Source organism: Acartia tonsa, chromosome 4 (assembly GCF_053477335.1).
Source record: "Acartia tonsa isolate MP-2025a chromosome 4, ASM5347733v1, whole genome shotgun sequence".
NCBI classification, from domain to species: domain Eukaryota; kingdom Metazoa; phylum Arthropoda; class Copepoda; order Calanoida; family Acartiidae; genus Acartia; species Acartia tonsa.
Window position 1 is genome coordinate 56108798 of NC_137263.1, and position 18079 is coordinate 56126876.

Sequence of the window (18079 nt, forward strand, 5' to 3'; positions counted from 1 at the left end):
CTTTTGCTTCTAGCAATCTTAAGATGAGATCCTGTTAGGTTTTAAAGAAGATCATAGAAGTAGTCCAGGCCCTGTCCAATCTCCCAAATAGATATACCAACACCAAGCTCCTCTGCAAGCTTCAGACGTTTCTAAATATAACAACATTAGTGGTTGAAACGTTTGAAGGCTCAACTTCAGGAACTAACTAATCAAAATTCAATGAAAGTCCTCAAAGTTGTTCAGTCAATGAATAAGAAAACGTTATTACAAAACTTTGGAGACTACTGTAACAAAGAGCCCAATGTCCCCTCCCTCCCAGCAATTTTCTAAATAGTTATTCCTACACCAAGCTTTACTGCAAGCCTAAGTCGTTTCTAAGCTAGAGATATTTTGTGCCTTTTTTTAATTAAAGCCCCTAATACGGCCTTTTATTATTTAACATACTAGTGGCTGAGCCCCAAGCATCTAGAGACTATGAATAGGGGGAATAAAAAAGCATAAACCATCACAAGGCTTAAATCTAAAAAATAGCTAAACATTCCTATGTAAAAGTTCTCGAAAAAGTATAAATCAAATTAAAAGTTCAGCATTTATTGAGATCTTGGGCTTCAGACAAAAATAAACTTACTGCTTTAAACGTTTGGTATGACTGAAAGTATTTTTTAAAATAAACAACTGTACTATTTTCTGTACTTTTCAGGGAAGATTTATTCAGGTAATTGTCATGTTTTATGCTTTTTTTAAAGTGATTATTTTATATTTTAGAAGATATCTTTAATCTCTATGACAAATTCCCTATTGTTGGAAGAAAAGACATTTAAAAAATATTTTCCAGTACGACTTAAAAACTGCTTAATATCCGCTGGATAAAAACCAGTTCTCAGCCATACTGAAAAATCATGTACATAAAGCATCGTAACACAGACAATTTTCCACGAATATCAAAGTAAAAATCATAAGATTGATACTAGTTTCCTTAGCCCGGGCCTTAAGCCCCGCGGGGCAAACAATTTTTTTTAATCTCCGCGGAAAGCTGTCTATAATACGATGTGATAAATAAAAGCAATTTTGACATACCTGTATGGAATAAAGTGTAGGATAGAAGATTCTATGTTTATATCCATCCGCTTTAAATTCTATAAAATGTTCCGCGGCATCCGGCGCGTAGCTCAACTTTGTGCTTGGAACCTTCTCCAAATACTAAAATAATAGATCTAGAATAGATAGCGGGTCAAGTCATAATGTGCTTGAACGTGGAGCTTGATAGCCCTAGTGGCTATACAAAAGTGTCTCAGCCTACTCCATGACTTCTTAGGTCCAAACCCTAAGAAACTATGGCTAATCAATCAATCAATCAATCTAGAATAGATGTGAAATTTAGGTTGCTATCATGGATATCATTTATTGGACAGTTCGTTTATCCAGTATGAGGAGAGGGGATGGGGTAAATGGGGTTGATGAGAGTGATCGTTATTTTAGCCAGTTAAAAGTTTCACTCTATTAGAGTACATGATAATCTGGTGCAAGGTTAAAGTAATTATGAATCCAATACTAAAATTGACAAGAATTAGTTATCCTAGGAAACCAAGACATTTGGATAAAATAAAAGGTAGAGCAATAATATAAGTAAAACAATAGAGGGGGCACTATTTATATGTAATTCTACCTAAGGGTGGGTGAGGACCCTGTGAAGACTTTCAATTGGGTCTTGGAATATCAGGCAATAGTATAGGAAATATAATCACAGCAAAGTCCCTACAAAAGAGCAGAAAGCTATTTGTTAGAAGACAAAAAAAAGGTCCACACCACTTGGGCCAGGTAGTTGTCAAGGTTATACATCTATACTTATATATTTATTGGTAGATGTATGTCAGATAAAAATTAGAAGGAACTTAGTGTACTGTAAATAGTAGGATATCTTTATATAATTAAGGTCAGGTTTCAGGCCATTTTGAAAAAAGAGATTGGTACTTTCACTGTAAGGAAGGATAATATTAAGATATTAACACCCCTTCTAAAAAGTATAATAATTCCATCCAAACAAAACCCCACTGGAGTTATTATCTACGAAAGAAAATTAAAACTACATATCTATCCATCTAAGAGGGGGTTTTTTAATGCAACCATCTCGTAATCAGAGAGCAGATGGCACTTAGAATTCGAATTTCGATCTGAAATTTTACATGAATCCTTGGTAGGTCTATTTTCCCTAAATCGAACAAAAAGTTGAATAAGTAACGGCTCAGCCGTTTAGCCGTTTTTTGGCTTTTTTTTTAGGGCAAATCTGCCATAAATTATGTAGGAATCAACTTTTTAAAACATATTTTTGCTTTGAATCATGCGAAATGATACAAAAAAAACATTTTTAGATTTCTAGTACCAGCAACTAGCGGCTAGAACCGTTTGAAAACATTTTGGAGCAACAAAGAGTATTATGTGGAGATAGGTTTCGTGAATAGTTAAAAAAATGGCTAAACTTTAATAACTAGCACTAACCTTTATAAGATCTCTACCAAGCACATGCCCCCCACCCTGGGAAGTATAGTCAAACCCATAGAAATTGAATCCCATTAGAATCTTGTCTCTATGCGTTGCCTCTGGATCTAATAGCTTCACACACCTTAATAAATAAATACATTTTATTTCAGGGGGAAGGAGGGGACATTGGGCTATTTATTTCACTAGTCCCCAAAGCTTCATTGGCTCAACAACTTTAAGGACTTTTGTGTATCATAATTGGGTGTGTAAATCAATTCATCAACCATTGTTTGATTGGTCGGTTTCAAACTTATACTTCAACTTGAAATTTTTTTTTTAAAAAGAGGTAATTTAGTTTATCATCAAATATCCTATAGTTAGATTAGTCTATCCTATAGTTAGTATAAAGTAGTAAGGTTTTTCTTTGTCATAGATCTTGGGAACTGTTGGTCCTAATAGTTTGTACTTTTTAGGGTTGCATCATAAATATCTTGGGGTGGATTAGGCTATTGGCTATTTACCTGACGTCCCTCGCCTTTCCTAGAGGCTAGAGGAGAAGCAAATAGTATAAATATAAAATAGCTATGGTATTCTAAGAGCTGAATATCAGATTTAATTGAAAAATGTGGTATGTGGGTTTAAGGGGAGCTACACTCCATTCAATATATTAGTCAGCATTGATGTTTATATTGTGGGATGGATTAAAATAAATAAACAGCTAAACAAGGGCAAAGACCATAGGGGGGGCTGTTATAAAAGATTGCAAGCTGCTGCTTGCAATCTAACTTGCTAAAATACTAAGGGGTTTAACTTCAGTTTTGGTTTGATCTTGCTACTGGCAAGGTCTCTTTCCTCGGCTTGAACTAAGTGTTCGCTGAGGGGTTTTATTGCTGCTGGCTTGTAGGTAAATCCTCGTCAGTAGCGTTCGGATAAGGCTCATTAATCTCATTACTTGGGGTATAGACTATATAGGTTATAGTCTATTAATCTTAGTACTTGGGGTTTAGATTATATAGGTTATAATCTATAGGTATAACATATAATTATTCATTGCTATCTATTTGATTAAATACATGATAATAACTTGCTTATAAGTAATAAATAAAGTGATTACAGTTAAAGAATTGGTTTGTTTATGGTAAGATCAGCATTTCTATTCTATAATTAACAGGAAGTCTGTAGACACTACAAAAATAATAAACCTACCTCTTTATTTATGAGATGGGACTATTAGGTCCTGGTCTAGGCAATGAACTATAATTATACTACACCTACCTCTCTATCCATGAGATGGAACTATTAGGTCCTGGTCTAGAAAAGGAACTATAATCATACTACACCTACCTCTCTATCCATGAGATAGGACTATTAGGTCCAGGTCTTGACAAGGAACTATAATCATATGTCATCAGGCTGAAATAATCCACACTTTCTGCCAGCTTAGTAAAGTCTTCTGCTAAAAACATTCCCTCTATGTCATCCTACAAGAAAATTTCTATTACTCTCTAAAGGCAGAAGGAGAAGGGACAATAGGCTGTTTATTACAATAGTTCCTAAAGTTTTATAATAACTTTTTTTATTCCTTGGCTAAACAACTTTGGGAACTTCTAATGTATTTTGATTGGTTGCTTTACTAAATAGAGTGTCAAAACGTTTTAACCACCAATTATGATCTATAAAAGAGGTAATTTTGTGCATTAACATTGGGAACGTATATCAATTAATCGGCCATTGTTATATCCCTGCTCTAAAGGAATGTTTAAATAAGAACAGGAAACTGTTACACAGTAATTTTTACGTAAGAAACAATCTTCAGTAAATTATACTAGTACAAAAAAAGTATTATAAACACGTCCTCTTTAATTGGCTTTAAAACTTTGAATACTTTTATTTCATAATAATTGGTTGGTTCAAACAATCAGTGTCTAACTTTTCAACCATTGATCTTAATTTACAGAATGAGTAATTTTGTTTTTTATCATAAGGTTTGTAAGTTCATAAACTTTATCGTCCATTGTCTTCACCCTTAAGATCCCAGCTGTATAAGAAACAATAAAATTAATATTTTGTTATTTAGACTTAAGAAAAGCGTTTGATACATAGTTAACTTATAAGTTATATTGAATATATTACACAAGGGCGTAATATTACCTGATAAAGTGGGGGTGGTATAGCCAGAATAAATACATATTTCTTGGAATTAAAGGCCTGTGCAAGGTCTTTAACTATCGTCCCAATTTGAGGCCTAAAAATAAAATTGGTTTTAAGTAAGTTAAAAATATATTTTATTATGTTTTCTTTTAACTAAAGTTTTTTCCAGTATGGCTTCAAACCCAGTTAATACAGCATGACCCTCGAAAAAGTATTTTTAAGCATCTGCAGCCTATATTTCTCAATAAAATATTAAAAGATTCATATGTACTTGTTTTCTATAATTTTCTACATCAAAGGATATCAAAATATTTTTTTTACATCAATTAACAGCCGAGATTTTTAAAGCCAAAGTTTGGAAAAAGTGCTTGAGAAACTGGATATTGCTAAATATTTCTTAGTTTTTTATTAGTATATTACTTTTTATCAACCAGTTAAAAAACAAATAAGAAAGAAGAGCAAGTTTACAATTGATACATTTTTTATTGCATTTAAAACGTTACTTTTACATGTAAAAAACTACTTTTCAAATTTTACTGAATACATTTTTCTTATAACCATTTTCCCTCAAATCTTATAATATCTCCCACTTATTAATATGACCTTAAATAAACCCCTCCCCAATTTATGCTCATTACCAGAAGGATTAGCGCAACCTTTACCAATAAATTCACGCCCACTTATCAAATTAATCTAAGACACATAAAAATCATTTAGATTATTAAATGTTTAATAAAAGTTTGTAGCTGTAACTTTTTGGTTTTTTAACTTATTTTGATAAAATAAAAAGAGTTTGATTTCTGTTTATGTAAACTTTCAATTTGCTACTATTTTTTATAGGATTTCTTTCTGTAAGGGTGTTTTTGCAATTTACACTAATCTAAAAATGCCTTTTAGAGCAAGTGAAAAAAGTGCTTTCAGCATGAAATAAATTTCTTGGAAACATCTTTATATAAGTTAAATAAAAAGTATTGAAATTATGAGGAAAACACGTCATTTCACTTTAAAAAAACATTTTTCTTGAAAAGTTACTTTTTCCTCAGCCACTTTTTCAAAACTTTGGCTCAAAAAATCTCAGCTGTTAATTGATGTAAAAAAAAATATTTTTATATCTACTTATGTGGAAATCTACAGAGAACAGGAACATATACATTTTTTGATAATTCATTGAGAAATATGGGCTGCAGATGCTTAAAAATACTTTTTCGAGGGTCATGCTGTATATGTTATATATTAGAACCTTTATTCAGCCATACTGAAAAATCATGTATAGCATCTAATTATCAATTTTACACGAATATTAAAAGAAAATTTTTAAAAAAATTAAACCAGTTTTGGTAGCCAGAGCATCAACCTATCGTGGCTAACAAAACTGGTTTTAATCTTAATTTTAATATCCACGGAAAGCTGTCTATAATACGATGCGATAATTAATTATTGTTTTATCTCACTTACAAAAGACAAAATTTATTATATATTAGGATAGGATAGATAGATAGATACCTGGCACGCCCACCGAGCTGGGACCAAAACTCCAGGACGATTCCATCAACTTTGAGTTGTTCCACTGTGTTTAACAATAACTCCTTCAAGGCTTGCTGCTTATCCTACAGAAAAATAATTTTGTCAGTTTAGAAAATGAACAAAAAGGTGTTGTTTGATTTACATGTTCCTGATCAATTTTTTTTTAAAGATTTCCAGTTTTGTCCCACCCCTCAGGAATATTGCTTAAAACCGGCGCATGTCCAGTAGCTATATTCCCTAAAGAGTAGCGCACAATCAGTTCAGCGGTTTCCTAGATTTTAAGCTTTAGACAGATGGACGAGCAGACATTGTTCTACTTCGTATTATAGACATAACAAATAAATACAGGGTGTCCCACAAAATACTTTTTTAAAAATTATTAATATTCCCTAACAGAATTTGGCAGCTTACTTCTATCCATTTTATAGGGTAATAGAACGTTTGATTTTAAAAATAAGAATGGAGAGTTGTTTATTGCAACGCATTATAGACAGCTTTCCGCGTATATTAATCGGGTATTAATATTTTTATTTAAATATTAGTGGAAAATTGTCTGTAATAAGATGGTATACATGATATTTCATTAGGGTTGAAAAACGGTTCTAACCCTGCGGATATTAATCAGTTTCGAAGCCATACTGGAAATTGATTTGAAATATTTATATCATAATGTATATTATCGTCTTCATTATGAATCGAACCCGCGACCTCGAATAGAAAATTACAAGCCTCACCTTATCCTGGAATAAGCTGACATAATTTTGTCCCGTCCAGCGGTCAAACAAAACTCTAGGCACTATTTTGGCACCTTGCTTTCTCACTTCCTGACAAATAAGATTAGGATTAAATACATCAATTCTTTATTTTTGTCTCACAATGTATTTATTATTACTTGTATCTTACAACAGAATATCATGTACTATCTTAAAGTAAAACTAGACTAGTAGCTGGCTAAAATATCAATCCCCCTTTACCCAATCCCCTCCATTCCTAATGGATAAGCGAACTCAACTAACCAATAAATGAAGTATATATTAGCAAGCTCAATTGAGGACAAATCCCACGTATATCCTATAATTCAATTGTTATCCTAGTAGATTTATATATGGACCCACAGACAACATAAATAATGAGTAGCTACGCTACTGCAATTATACCTGTATCCACCCCTGATCTACATCATGAGTGCCACCAATTAGAAAATATTATTATACCTGTATCCACCCCTGATCTACATCATGAGTGCCACCAATTAGAAATATTATTAATATACCTGTATCCACCCCTGATCTACATCATGAGTGCCACCAATTAGAAATGTTATTAATATACCTGTATCCACCCCTGATCTACATCATGTGTGCCACCAATTAGAAAATCATCGTTGTTTGATATGGTAACCTAAACATTAACAATAGCTCAAGTTATTTAAAGTCAGAAGGGATAGGACAATGATGGTTAATCATCTTCAAGTTTTCATAAACCCAATGTTTTCTGTCTATCGACCAAGCTAATTTCAAGTTGCTTTCAAAAACACTGTGATATGGTTCTCCTTAAAAGTGAAGGTCCAGGAAACATTTTAACTATTTCAACTAACCTCTCAAGAGAAATCGCAAAGAAAGAAAAATTACCCATTATCTTTCCTTATAAAACAAAAATCTAAATGGGGGGTAGACTGCCCTCTTCCCCACCACAAGTACCTCTAGAGGCCTTTAGAGGCGTAGCCGTTGGAGCTTATATATAAGAATATTTTTTTATGTCTATTTCAATTTTCAATGGATAAAGTGAACTATTACCTGTAGCCAGACAGGAGAAATCATGGAGAACTTAGCTCCAAAAGTTTTAGCAATATCATATCCATGATTGTTCCAGGGGGTTACATACCCCAATACGTCTCCATGCACAAAATTTCTCTATAATAATAAAGATAATAAGGGAAGGAGGGGACATTGGACTGTTTATTACACAAGTCCCCAAAGTTTTATAATGTTTTCATATTCCTTGGTTTAACAACTTTAGGGACTTGAATTGAATTTTGATTGGTTGGTTCATTAAGTTGAGTGTCCAAATGTATCAACCACTTATCGCAATTTACTTAAAAGTTTTAGCCGTGGTTGTTCCAATGGGTTACATACCCCAAAATAATAAAGATAATCAGGGCGGGAGGGGACATTGGACTGTTTATTACACTAGTCCCAAAAGTTTTATTATAATGTTTTCATATGATATTCGTTGCTTTGACAACTTTGAGGACTTAAATTGAATTTTAATTGGTTGGTTCATTAAGTTGAGTGTCAAAACGTTTCAACCACTAATTGTAATCTACGTAAAGATTTTAGAAATATCATATCCATGATTTTTCTAGGGGGTTACATACCCCAACACGTCTCCATGCACAAAAATTTTCAGTTCAAAATATAAATAATTGACGAGGGAAGAATTGTTATTAATCGCATCTTATCATAGACAGTTGTTCGCGGATATTTGAATAAAAAAATGTAAGATTAAAATTGGTAGTTAGGTATTAATTTTATGATTTTTATTTTAATAATCGTGGAAAATTGTCTGAATGCGATGCTTTATATGATTTTTCTGTATGGCTGAGAACCGGTTCTAATCCAGCGGATAATAATCGGTTTTGAAGCAATACTGAAAAGGAAACACGTTCCAAATTAAAGTCATGTCTAATTTCAGTGGAGTTCATGGTGATATTTCTTTAAACAAGGAGTGTCCAAATTTTTTATAATTAAAAAATTCAGGGATCGGAAGCCGCGCGTAAGCCGCGTGTAAGCCTCAGTGATATCGTCATTTTATCACTATAAAATTTAGCTGGATGTATAAAACTGTCTCTTTAGTAGACAATCCTTCTTTCAAAAAATTTTTTTTTTGCTCACAAGCAGGTTTAAAACTGAGGCTTATGCGCGGCTGAGGCGCGGCTTCCGAACCCTGAAAAAATTGGACCTACGTACGTAGGGGGTAATTTTGTTTACACTCGTTGTCTATTGTCTTTTCCCATTAGATCCGTGAAAATTATCATTTTTTACCTTTTTTGTGTGTTTACTATAAACTGCATGATGGTCGACAACATCTCTAGCCTTAATATTCTCTGAGATAAGGTTTCTGTCCATCACAGACGCGGCATTGGGCCCAGGGGGGAGTATGGCGCTCCGCTCCGTTGATTTGTTCTTGTCCTGAATAAAATGTTTATCATTTTTTTTATTAGCAGGGAGAAAGTACATTGGATTGTTATTTATTCTAAAAAGTCTTACATCCCCAAGCCTTTCGTTGCAAAATTGCGTAAATACAGGATACAGTAAAAGGGCATTCTTTCAGTTTTAGGATTAGATTTAGTTTATCTTGTTGTCCTTGGAATCATTTTAACTGTTATATGAATCATCATGCAAAGTTTTCAAACGATAGGACAATTGTAACAAGTATAATTCAACGCAAATAGCTAACCATATTCATAAAGGACGGACGGATGGACCGACCCTAATCATAGAAAAGCTTCACTTGTATTTAAAAAATACCAACCTTATGTTTTTTTATCTGATTTTGATAATGTACCACAATTAGGATCAATACTTTCTACTAATAGCACAACACTCCATTACGGATTGATGGACGTACAGACGTCCCAACCCATATTATAGAGAAGCTTCGCTACTAAAAAGTACCAACCTTATGTTTTTTGTCTGATTTTGATAATGTACCAAAATTTGGATCAATACTTGCTACTAACAGCACAACACTTAGGTAAACCCGCCATTTTTCCATCTGCAAAATTAATGGATATAAGATATACGTGGATATGTTGACAGGGGAAATATCGTGGACCTCATTTTTGATCAGTTCGTTCATCCAGTAGGAATTAAGGGAATGACGAAAAGGGCTGGATGGGGAGTATTGTTATTAGTCCGCTGCGAGCATCACTTTATTAGAGTAAATGAAAGTAAATGAAAATCTGGTGCAACATCAAAGTAATAATATATCCATAATTACAAAACACAATATAGTAAAAATGCCATGGTTTTTATCACTAATTAAGGTTTAAATTAAAATATGAAGTAAAAAATCTATAAAATAAATGTAAATACCTATTAAGTAAAGTTTAGTTGACATGTTTAAAAATAGCACCACATTGGAATCTTAACAATTTACATTTTTACCTACTGAAGTAAGTTATAAATCACAGTAATTGAAAATATACTAGAATATTAAATGCTTTTAATTTTAAAATATTTTTTCCTTCAATACTAGGTAGGTATAAAACTTTATAAGGCAATCATTACCTTCAAAAATAAAAACTTTTTTGTCTACATGCAATAAAATAAAGATAAAATAGGCAATAAAAATATAAATAAAATTGAGTACATAAATTTTTTAAATAATAATCTATTTAGCGTTGGCCGCACATCTGAAACCCAGGTTATAGGCGCTGGAATCTGGCGTATTTTGCGACCTGGCCGCACACCGGTACCGGTAACAGTAATCCTTGTGGCACATAAAGCTCCCGCCTTTCTTTACCTTATCCGTTCCCGCCGCGGGTCCGGTTGGATTGACCGGCGGCTCCACTGAATTCGACGGCTCGTGCCGAACGGTCCACCAATCCGTCGTCCACTCCCATACATTGCCGATCATATGGCGTAGCTCAGTGTCGGTTTGCACCGGAAAGGAGTCGACGGGAGCCGTCCCGCTGTAGCCATCTTCAGCGGTGTTAATTTGAGGGAAGGTACCCGTCCAAATGTTGGCCCTGAATACGCCCTTGGGGTTCCATTTGTTGCCCCACGGGAAGAGACGATTTTGTTTGTTGTTTCGGCACGCCGTTTCCCATTCGGCTTCGGTTGGCAGTCTTTTTCCTTAATAATTGAAATACAACCTTTATACATTTACTTTTTAAAAAAAGCAAATAAAATGTAAAAAAGCTTGATTAGTAATAATGAACTAATAATTATAAAGTTCAAGCCTTTTTATACCTAATAAAAACATTGAACAAAAATAGCAAGACATAACACAAATAATAAATTATTAGATTATGTCGCTATATCAGAATAAAAGAAAGGATGTCAAATTTTGCAGCTCATATTCGTAAGTTCACAGGTAAATAACAAGCTATTTGGATCTAGTGCAGTTCAACTTTAAAGGCTGCTAACGGCCAAACTGTGGATCATGCTCGGAAAAAAATTATAAATGATAAAAAAAAGTTCTACAAATAATCTAGAAAAGTCATTACTCAATACAGCACAGTACATCGCAGTGCTTTTTTATCCGTGTTTCTTCAGTGAAGCTTTACAGTACATCATTCGATCTTAGCTATTTCAGATCAGTTACAGGCCTTCTCATGCAGCTCAAAACGACGTGCTGGCAAGACATGAACAGGTACATTTTTCAGTGTACTGCAATAGATCCAAATATTTTGTTGCAAATTAACAACCAAATGGCATACAAGAAGCAATTTATTTTTATATTACAATTATTAATCAAAATTACCTTTCCAGGTACAATATTTGACAGCATCGTTCCAGGAAACATGGAGGACAGGATGATCCATCCTGTCAGTAACAAGGATAACTAACTTCATCAATGCCTAATATACAGTATGACCCTCGAAAAAGTATTTTTTAGCATCTGCAGCCCATATTTCTCAATAAAATATTAAAGGATGCAAATGTACTTGTTCTCTATAAATTTTCACATCAGAGGATATCAAATTATTTTTTTACATCAATTAACAGCCGAGAATTTTAAAGCCAAAGTTTGGAAAAAGTGCTTGAGAAACTGGATATTGGTAAATATTTCTTAGTTTTTATTAGTATATTACTTTTTTTCAACCAATTAAAAAACAAATAAGAAAAAAGAGCAAGTTTACAATTGATACATTTATTATTGCATTAAAAAATGTTAGTTTACATATAAAAAATTACTTTTTAAAATTTTATTTAATGCATTTTTCTTATAACCATTTACCCACAAACCTTATATTATCCCCTACTTCTTAATATGACCTGGAATGAACCCCTCCCCAATTTATGCTTACAACCGGAAGGATTAGCGCTACTTTGACCCATTAAATTCACGCCCTCTCATACAAATTACTTAAAGACATATAAAAATCATGTAAATTGTTAAATAAAAGTTTTAGCTGTATTTTTTGGTTTTTTAACTTATTTTAATAAAATAAAAAGTGTTTGATTTCTGTTTATGTAAACTTTTGATCTGATACTATGTTTTATAGGTTTTCCTTGTGTAAGGGCGTTTTTGCAATTTACACTATTCTAAAAATGCCTTTTAGAACAAGTGAAAAAAGTGCTTTCAGCATGAAATAAGTTTCTTGGATACATCTTTATTTAAGTTTTATAAAAAGTATTGAAATTGTGAAGAAAACACGTCATTTCACTTAAAAAAAGTATTTTTCTCGAAAAGTTACTTTTTCCTCAGCCACTTTTTCAAAACTTTAGCTCTAAAAATCTCTTCTGGTAATTGATGTAAAAAAAAATATTTTTATATCTACTTATGTGGAAATCTATAGAGAACAAGGACATATACATTTTTTAATAATTCATTGAGAAATATGGGCTGCAAATGCTAAAAAATACTGTCAATCTGTAAAATTACAATGTTGCATGAAAAATTAATCAAGCTAACAATATTTAGCATTACGGACTCTGATAACAATCGAATTATAGAGTTGCTACGCTTTCTAACTCGTACCAAACTGTTAAAGGAATCATCATGCAAAATTGAAATCGATAGAACAATTCTTACATGTCTAAATATACTAAAAGAGCTAACTGTTACGGACGTACAGACCGACCTTAATTATAGAAGGCTTCACCTTTAAAAAGCACTAAGTAGGCACTGCGCTTATGATAATATTTGTGGATTGGGATGGTGCAAGTACAAAAAATAAGAATTTGTACGCCTATAAATTCGAAGTCTTTAGTTAATTATCCTTGCCTATTATCCAGGTTCGAGTCCTTGCCTTCTGGGTGTCTCCAGTCAGCCCCATCCACAGGCAGCCACCAGGGGGCTGCAGCAACAGCCTAGGGAAACATATTTATTATCCAGGTGCTAGTCCTTGCCTTCTGGGTGTCTCCAGTCAGCCCCATCCACGGGCAGCCACCAGGGGGCTGCAGCCACAGCCTAGGGAAACATACAGTTTTTTCTTATCAAAAAGTAACAAGATCTGAATGTGTGTGTAAGTTTGAAATTGTCTGTAATACGATGCGATAAAGGACTATTTCAGATTTTTTAATATGGTTGAGAAACGGTTCTAATGCAGTTGATATCAATCGGTTTCAAAGCCATACTGGAAATAGTATAGTATCATGTTAATATTACAAACCTGCACAATTTCTTTCTTAACTTGTTCACTAAGAAAATAATCAGCTACAAAAGAATTTCCAAATTTTTCTGCTTCAGTGACATATCCCTCCGCCTTGGAAATGATAACTTGTAAACAAAAATTATTGGTTGAAAAGTTTGAGAACTACAAGATGGGAACCAACAAAAAAAGTACCCAAAGTTAGGAGCTAACAAATAAGATAATGTTGTTATAAAACTTTGGGTAATTTACACTCCAATGTTCCCTCCCTCTCTTTTGACCCAACAGTAATTGAAAAGTTATTTATCGCATCGTATTACAGACAGCTTTCCACGGATATTAAATTAAATAATCATAGGATTTAAACCAGTTTTGTTAGCCCCCAGGAGTCAGATAGTACCCAGGCAAACAAAGCTGGTTTTACGTTTATGATTTATTTTAATGTGGAAAATTGTCTGTATTACGATGCTATATTAATATTATTTTCAATATGGCTGAGAACCGGTTCAAGACCAGTGGATATCAATCAGTTTCGAAGCCAGTCTGGAAAATAATAATCACAAGTTATCTAAATTGCCTGAACAAACTTTTCAAATTCTCTGTTTGAAACCTCGACTTTGTCCAGATAGAAATCACTGATGGTCACAGGTCTGGAGGCAGATTCTCCGTCAGCTAGGAACACCTACAGAAAAAAACAAGAATGACTGATGGTCACAGGTCTGGAGGGAGATTCTCCGTCAGCTAGGAACACCTACAGAAAAAACAAGAATCACTGATGGTCACAGGTCTGGAGGGAGATTCTCCGTCAGCTAGGAACACCTACAGAAAAAAAAACAAGAATGACTGATGGTCACAGGTCTGGAGGGAGATTCTCCGTCAGCTAGGAACACCTACAGAAAAAAACAAGAATGACTGATGGTCACAGGTCTGGAGGCAGATTCTCCGTCAGCTAGGAACACCTACAGAAAAAAACAAGAATGACTGATGGTCACACAGGTCTGGAGGGAGATTCTCCGTCAGCTAGGAACACCTACAGAAAAAACAAGAATGACTGATGGTCACAGGTCTGGAGGCAGATTCTCCGTCAGCTAGGAACACCTACAGAAAAAAACAAGAATGACTGATGGTCACAGGTCTGGAGGCAGATTCTCCGTCAGCTAGGAACACCTACAGAAAAAACAAGAATCACTGATGGTCACAGGTCTGGAGGGAGATTCTCCGTCTGCAAGGAAAACCTACAGAAAAAAACAAGAATGGTCACAGGTCTGGAGGGAGATTCTCCGTCAGCTAGGAACACCTACAGAAAAAACAAGAATGACTGATGGTCACAGGTCTGGAGGGAGATTCTCAGTCAGCTAGGAACACCTTCAGAAAAAACAAGAATGACTGATGGTCACAGGTCTGGAGGGAGATTCTCCGTCAGCTAGGAACACCTACAGAAAAAAAACAAGAATGACTGATGGTCACGGGTCTGGAGGGAGATTCACCGTCAGCTAGGAACACCTACAGAAAAACAAGAATGACTGATGGTCACAGGTCTGGAGGGAGATTCTCCGTCAGCTAGGAACACCTTCAGAAAAAACAAGAATGACTGATGGTCACAGGTCTGGAGGGAGATTCTCCGTCAGCTAGGAACACCTACAGAAAAATAGAAATGACTGATGGTCACAGGTCTGGAGGGAGATTCTCCGTCAGCTAGGAACACCTACAGAAAAAACAAGAATGACTGATGGTCACAGGTCTGGAGGGAGATTCTCCGTCAGCTAGGAACACCTAGAGAAAAAAAACAAGAATGACAACATCCATAAAAGCGAAGCTCTAAATTCAGAAGGACGGAAAAAAAACGATAAATATTTCTTGTAGAGTGTAAAAAATTTATGATTAGGACATTAATTTCTAAGTCTAAACAAAATTTTACATAACTTTGTTGCAAAATTGCGTAAGAACAGGATAAAGTAAAAGAACATACTTTCATTTTTATGATTTGATTATATAGATGCCTCGCTTAATTGTTTTCCTATAATTAGTCTTTCCAGAAATCAGATGAATAGGATAATTAAATTATATCATACAAAACCACCCAATGATCTCTCTTCTTTCACAACCAGGGGAAAGTTGCGTGAATGTAATGTGACTGAAAAATTCGATGAATAATTGTTATTATCACACCGTATTATAAACAGTTTCCGCGGATATTAAAATGTAAAATTATAAGATAAAAACTTCGGCCCCTCGGATCTAAGAAAAACTTATATACATTTTATGACTTTTACATAAACATTCGAGGAAAATTGTCTGTATATGATGCTATTCTTGACTTTTTAGTTTTGTTTAGAACCGGTTCTAATCCAACGGATATTTATCGGTTTTGAAGCGGTGGAAAATATATAACATACTGGTTCGTCTGTGCCAATATTAAAGGTGCCTCCTTTGATAAAAGACATCCCCTCGAAAGACAGCTGTCCCAAATTATTAGAATCCTCTTCCTATGGTTAATACTTAAATTGATTTCAATATTTCCAAGAGATACCTAATACTTTTTTACTTTGGATTATTCCGGGATAGAGTTATTAAGAAAGGGATAAAATAAGTATAAGGTGTAAAAATAGGGATCTTAAGGGATAAGACGATAGACGTAAAATAATATGTATCCCCAACGATGATTACCCCTTAAGTAGAATAAAATTATTGGTTGAAAATGTTGGACAATACTAGTTTGAAACTAACCCACCAAAATTCAATACAAATCTCAAAGTATTCAAGCCAACGAATAAGATAAGGTAGTGATAAAACTTTGGATATCATTGTAATTTATAGTCCAATGTACCCTTCCTCCCTCTGAGTAAAAATCAGAACTAACTTTGACAGGTAATTATCGACAGTTAACAATTTTTTAAAGTATTAGTCCCTGGTCTATATGTTGGTGTTCTTTGCTCCAAACACCTCCAGGTTCAGTTTCATGCTTCCTGCTGGTTGCACACCCACAGCCACCATTTTCACTGAAAAATTTAGGCAGTAATTATAACATGTTCAGTTTCATGGTTCCTGCTGGCTCCACATCCACAGCCAACATTTACAATGAAAATTTAGGCAGTAATTATACAGGTTCAGTTTCATGGTTCCTGCTGGCTCCACATCCACAGCCACCATTTTCACTGCATATTTAGGCAGAAAGTTAGAACAGGTAGAAAAGAAAATTCTTTAAAAATACATCCCGGTTCAGTTTCATGGCTCTTGCTGGTTGTACACAAAAAGTCAACATTTGATTTGAATATTTAGTCAGAAAGTTATAAAGGTAGAATTAAGGGGCTATTAATTCCACTAGAAGATATTAGGTTAAGTAACATCCAACAGACAACCAACCTTTGTATTAAAGTCCAAACTGTGAATGGTAATAAGTTGCGATTGTTTAATTTTATGGGACAAGGCATTCCTCCCCTTACTCTAACTATTAGAGTTACATGCTAGATATTGCAGCTGTAGGTACCATTTTCACGTTTTTTGTATGACAAGGCATTGAACAGACTCGTATCCGTCAGCAAGCAGAGGCGCTATCATTTACGCTAATGCCTCGGGTAAAGAATCACTATAATGTAGCACACAAACAGAACAAGTGACAGAATAGTTATTTCTCGCATCGTATTATAAACCGCTTTCCGCGGATATAAAATGTACAATTATAAGATTAAAACTAGTTTTTTTAGCCCCGAGGTGCCGAAGACACCGGCTAAAAAAAGTGGTTTTAATCTTATGATTGTACATTTTTATATTCGTAGAAAGCTGGATATAATACGATGCTAGACATAGTTTTTTCGTATGGATGAGAACCGGTTCCTATCCACCGGATTCGAATGAATACGAGAAAACCAATTATAGAGTAGCTTTTATCCTAAGAAAATTTTCAAACCTGTTAATATCATTATTATCTACATTACAAGTTTCAGTATTTAATATCACAGGTTCTAAGCTCGCCAATAAAACTATAAAAATAAAATAAAACATTTTTCACAACATCTGAAAAAAATGCAAAAAAAAGTTATTAAATGGGAAACAAAAATATTGAAAAAGTGAAACCATGACAATCTTGTTTACATTGATTTTTACATAAAAATATTTACAACAAAAAAGATTTGAATTAATTTGAATCAAGAATGTTATGGTTTATATTGGTTACAATCTTCCCCTGTTGAGACATATCTTCTTTTTATTAGGATTAGTGAACACTCGACAAGCCTGAAAGCACAAAGAAAAAAAAGAAAACATTATTTTTTTGAAATTTTGTTTACCTACTTTTAAAAAAATCTATTAATATTTTTAGCTAAAAAGCTTGAGGCCTAGAATTAAGAAGTTGGGGGGAAAATGCATTTGTTGGTCATAATCGTCGTCATTGATCTCCATCTACATGTAGATGAAGTTGAATCTGCTGAGGGCCTGTGGCAGACTTGAGATGATCGGTCCGTAACCCTGCAAATCATGGGTGTCAACATTTTGTTTAATAGATCCGTATAATGTTTCGTTAATATATTCTAAGAGACACAAACTGATACCCCTCGATTCCCCAGAAACTAAAGTAGGTATCTTTCTAATTTACGGAAGTTCACTGAAAAATTGTTGACACAC

The 18079-nt window shown here is 34.0% G+C and overlaps 5 protein-coding genes across 5 annotated transcripts in view; all 5 read right to left on the reverse strand.

Moving 5' to 3' along the window:
• LOC145317873 (chitinase domain-containing protein 1) lies at positions 1 to 9996 on the reverse strand. The gene is made up of 11 exons (XM_080159150.1): positions 9817 to 9996; positions 9180 to 9326; positions 7932 to 8048; positions 7468 to 7536; positions 6870 to 6959; positions 6115 to 6218; positions 4612 to 4705; positions 3805 to 3941; positions 2479 to 2602; positions 1060 to 1182; positions 1 to 131 (listed from the first exon to the last, which is right to left on the reverse strand). Exons 1-11 carry the CDS (start codon positions 9994 to 9996, stop codon positions 42 to 44), a joined length of 1275 nt encoding a protein of 424 aa, XP_080015276.1. The 3' UTR covers positions 1 to 41.
• Positions 1 to 18079, reverse strand: part of MED18 (mediator complex subunit 18) — a 550858-nt gene that overhangs the window by 368280 nt on the left and 164499 nt on the right. The gene's annotated exons all lie outside the window — the stretch shown is intronic.
• LOC145317859 (uncharacterized) overlaps positions 1 to 18079 on the reverse strand; it is a 266488-nt gene that overhangs the window by 83922 nt on the left and 164487 nt on the right. The gene's annotated exons all lie outside the window — the stretch shown is intronic.
• Positions 9912 to 17473, reverse strand: LOC145317875 (formylglycine-generating enzyme). Its single transcript, XM_080159152.1, has 8 exons — positions 17367 to 17473; positions 16367 to 16458; positions 15856 to 15944; positions 14037 to 14141; positions 13481 to 13573; positions 13093 to 13178; positions 11626 to 11687; positions 9912 to 10994 (listed from the first exon to the last, which is right to left on the reverse strand). The coding sequence occupies exons 1-8, from the start codon at positions 17459 to 17461 to the stop codon at positions 10531 to 10533; spliced, it is 1086 nt and encodes a 361-aa protein (XP_080015278.1). The 5' UTR covers positions 17462 to 17473; the 3' UTR covers positions 9912 to 10530.
• Cpsf5 (cleavage and polyadenylation specificity factor subunit 5) overlaps positions 17473 to 18079 on the reverse strand; it is a 10853-nt gene continuing 10246 nt past the window's right edge. Inside the window, exon 7 of the mRNA XM_080159164.1 lies at positions 17473 to 17923. Within this exon, the coding sequence (XP_080015290.1) occupies positions 17858 to 17923 (66 nt within the window). The 3' untranslated portion in view covers positions 17473 to 17857. The remainder of the gene's footprint in view (positions 17924 to 18079) is intronic.

Excerpts from the sequence above, each read along its gene's own strand:
- LOC145317873 (XM_080159150.1), bottom strand. The coding sequence starts at position 9,996 with ATGAACGAACTGATCAAAAATGAGGTCCACGATATTTCCCCTGTCAAC. Across the intron at positions 7,537-7,931 it reads TTTCTCCTGTCTGGCTACAG|GTTACCATATCAAACAACGA; the intron begins GTAATAGTTCAC and ends GTTAATGTTTAG. Across the intron at positions 132-1,059 it reads CTACACTTTATTCCATACAG|AAACGTCTGAAGCTTGCAGA; the intron begins GTATGTCAAAAT and ends TGTTATATTTAG.
- LOC145317875 (XM_080159152.1), bottom strand. The coding sequence starts at position 17,461 with ATGTTTTATTTTATTTTTATAGTTTTATTGGCGAGCTTAGAACCTGTG. Across the intron at positions 16,459-17,366 it reads GATAATAATGATATTAACAG|TGAAAATGGTGGCTGTGGGT; the intron begins GTTTGAAAATTT and ends TAAATTTTTCAG. Across the intron at positions 14,142-15,855 it reads ATATTGGCACAGACGAACCA|GTGTTCCTAGCTGACGGAGA; the intron begins GTATGTTATATA and ends TTTTTTCTGTAG.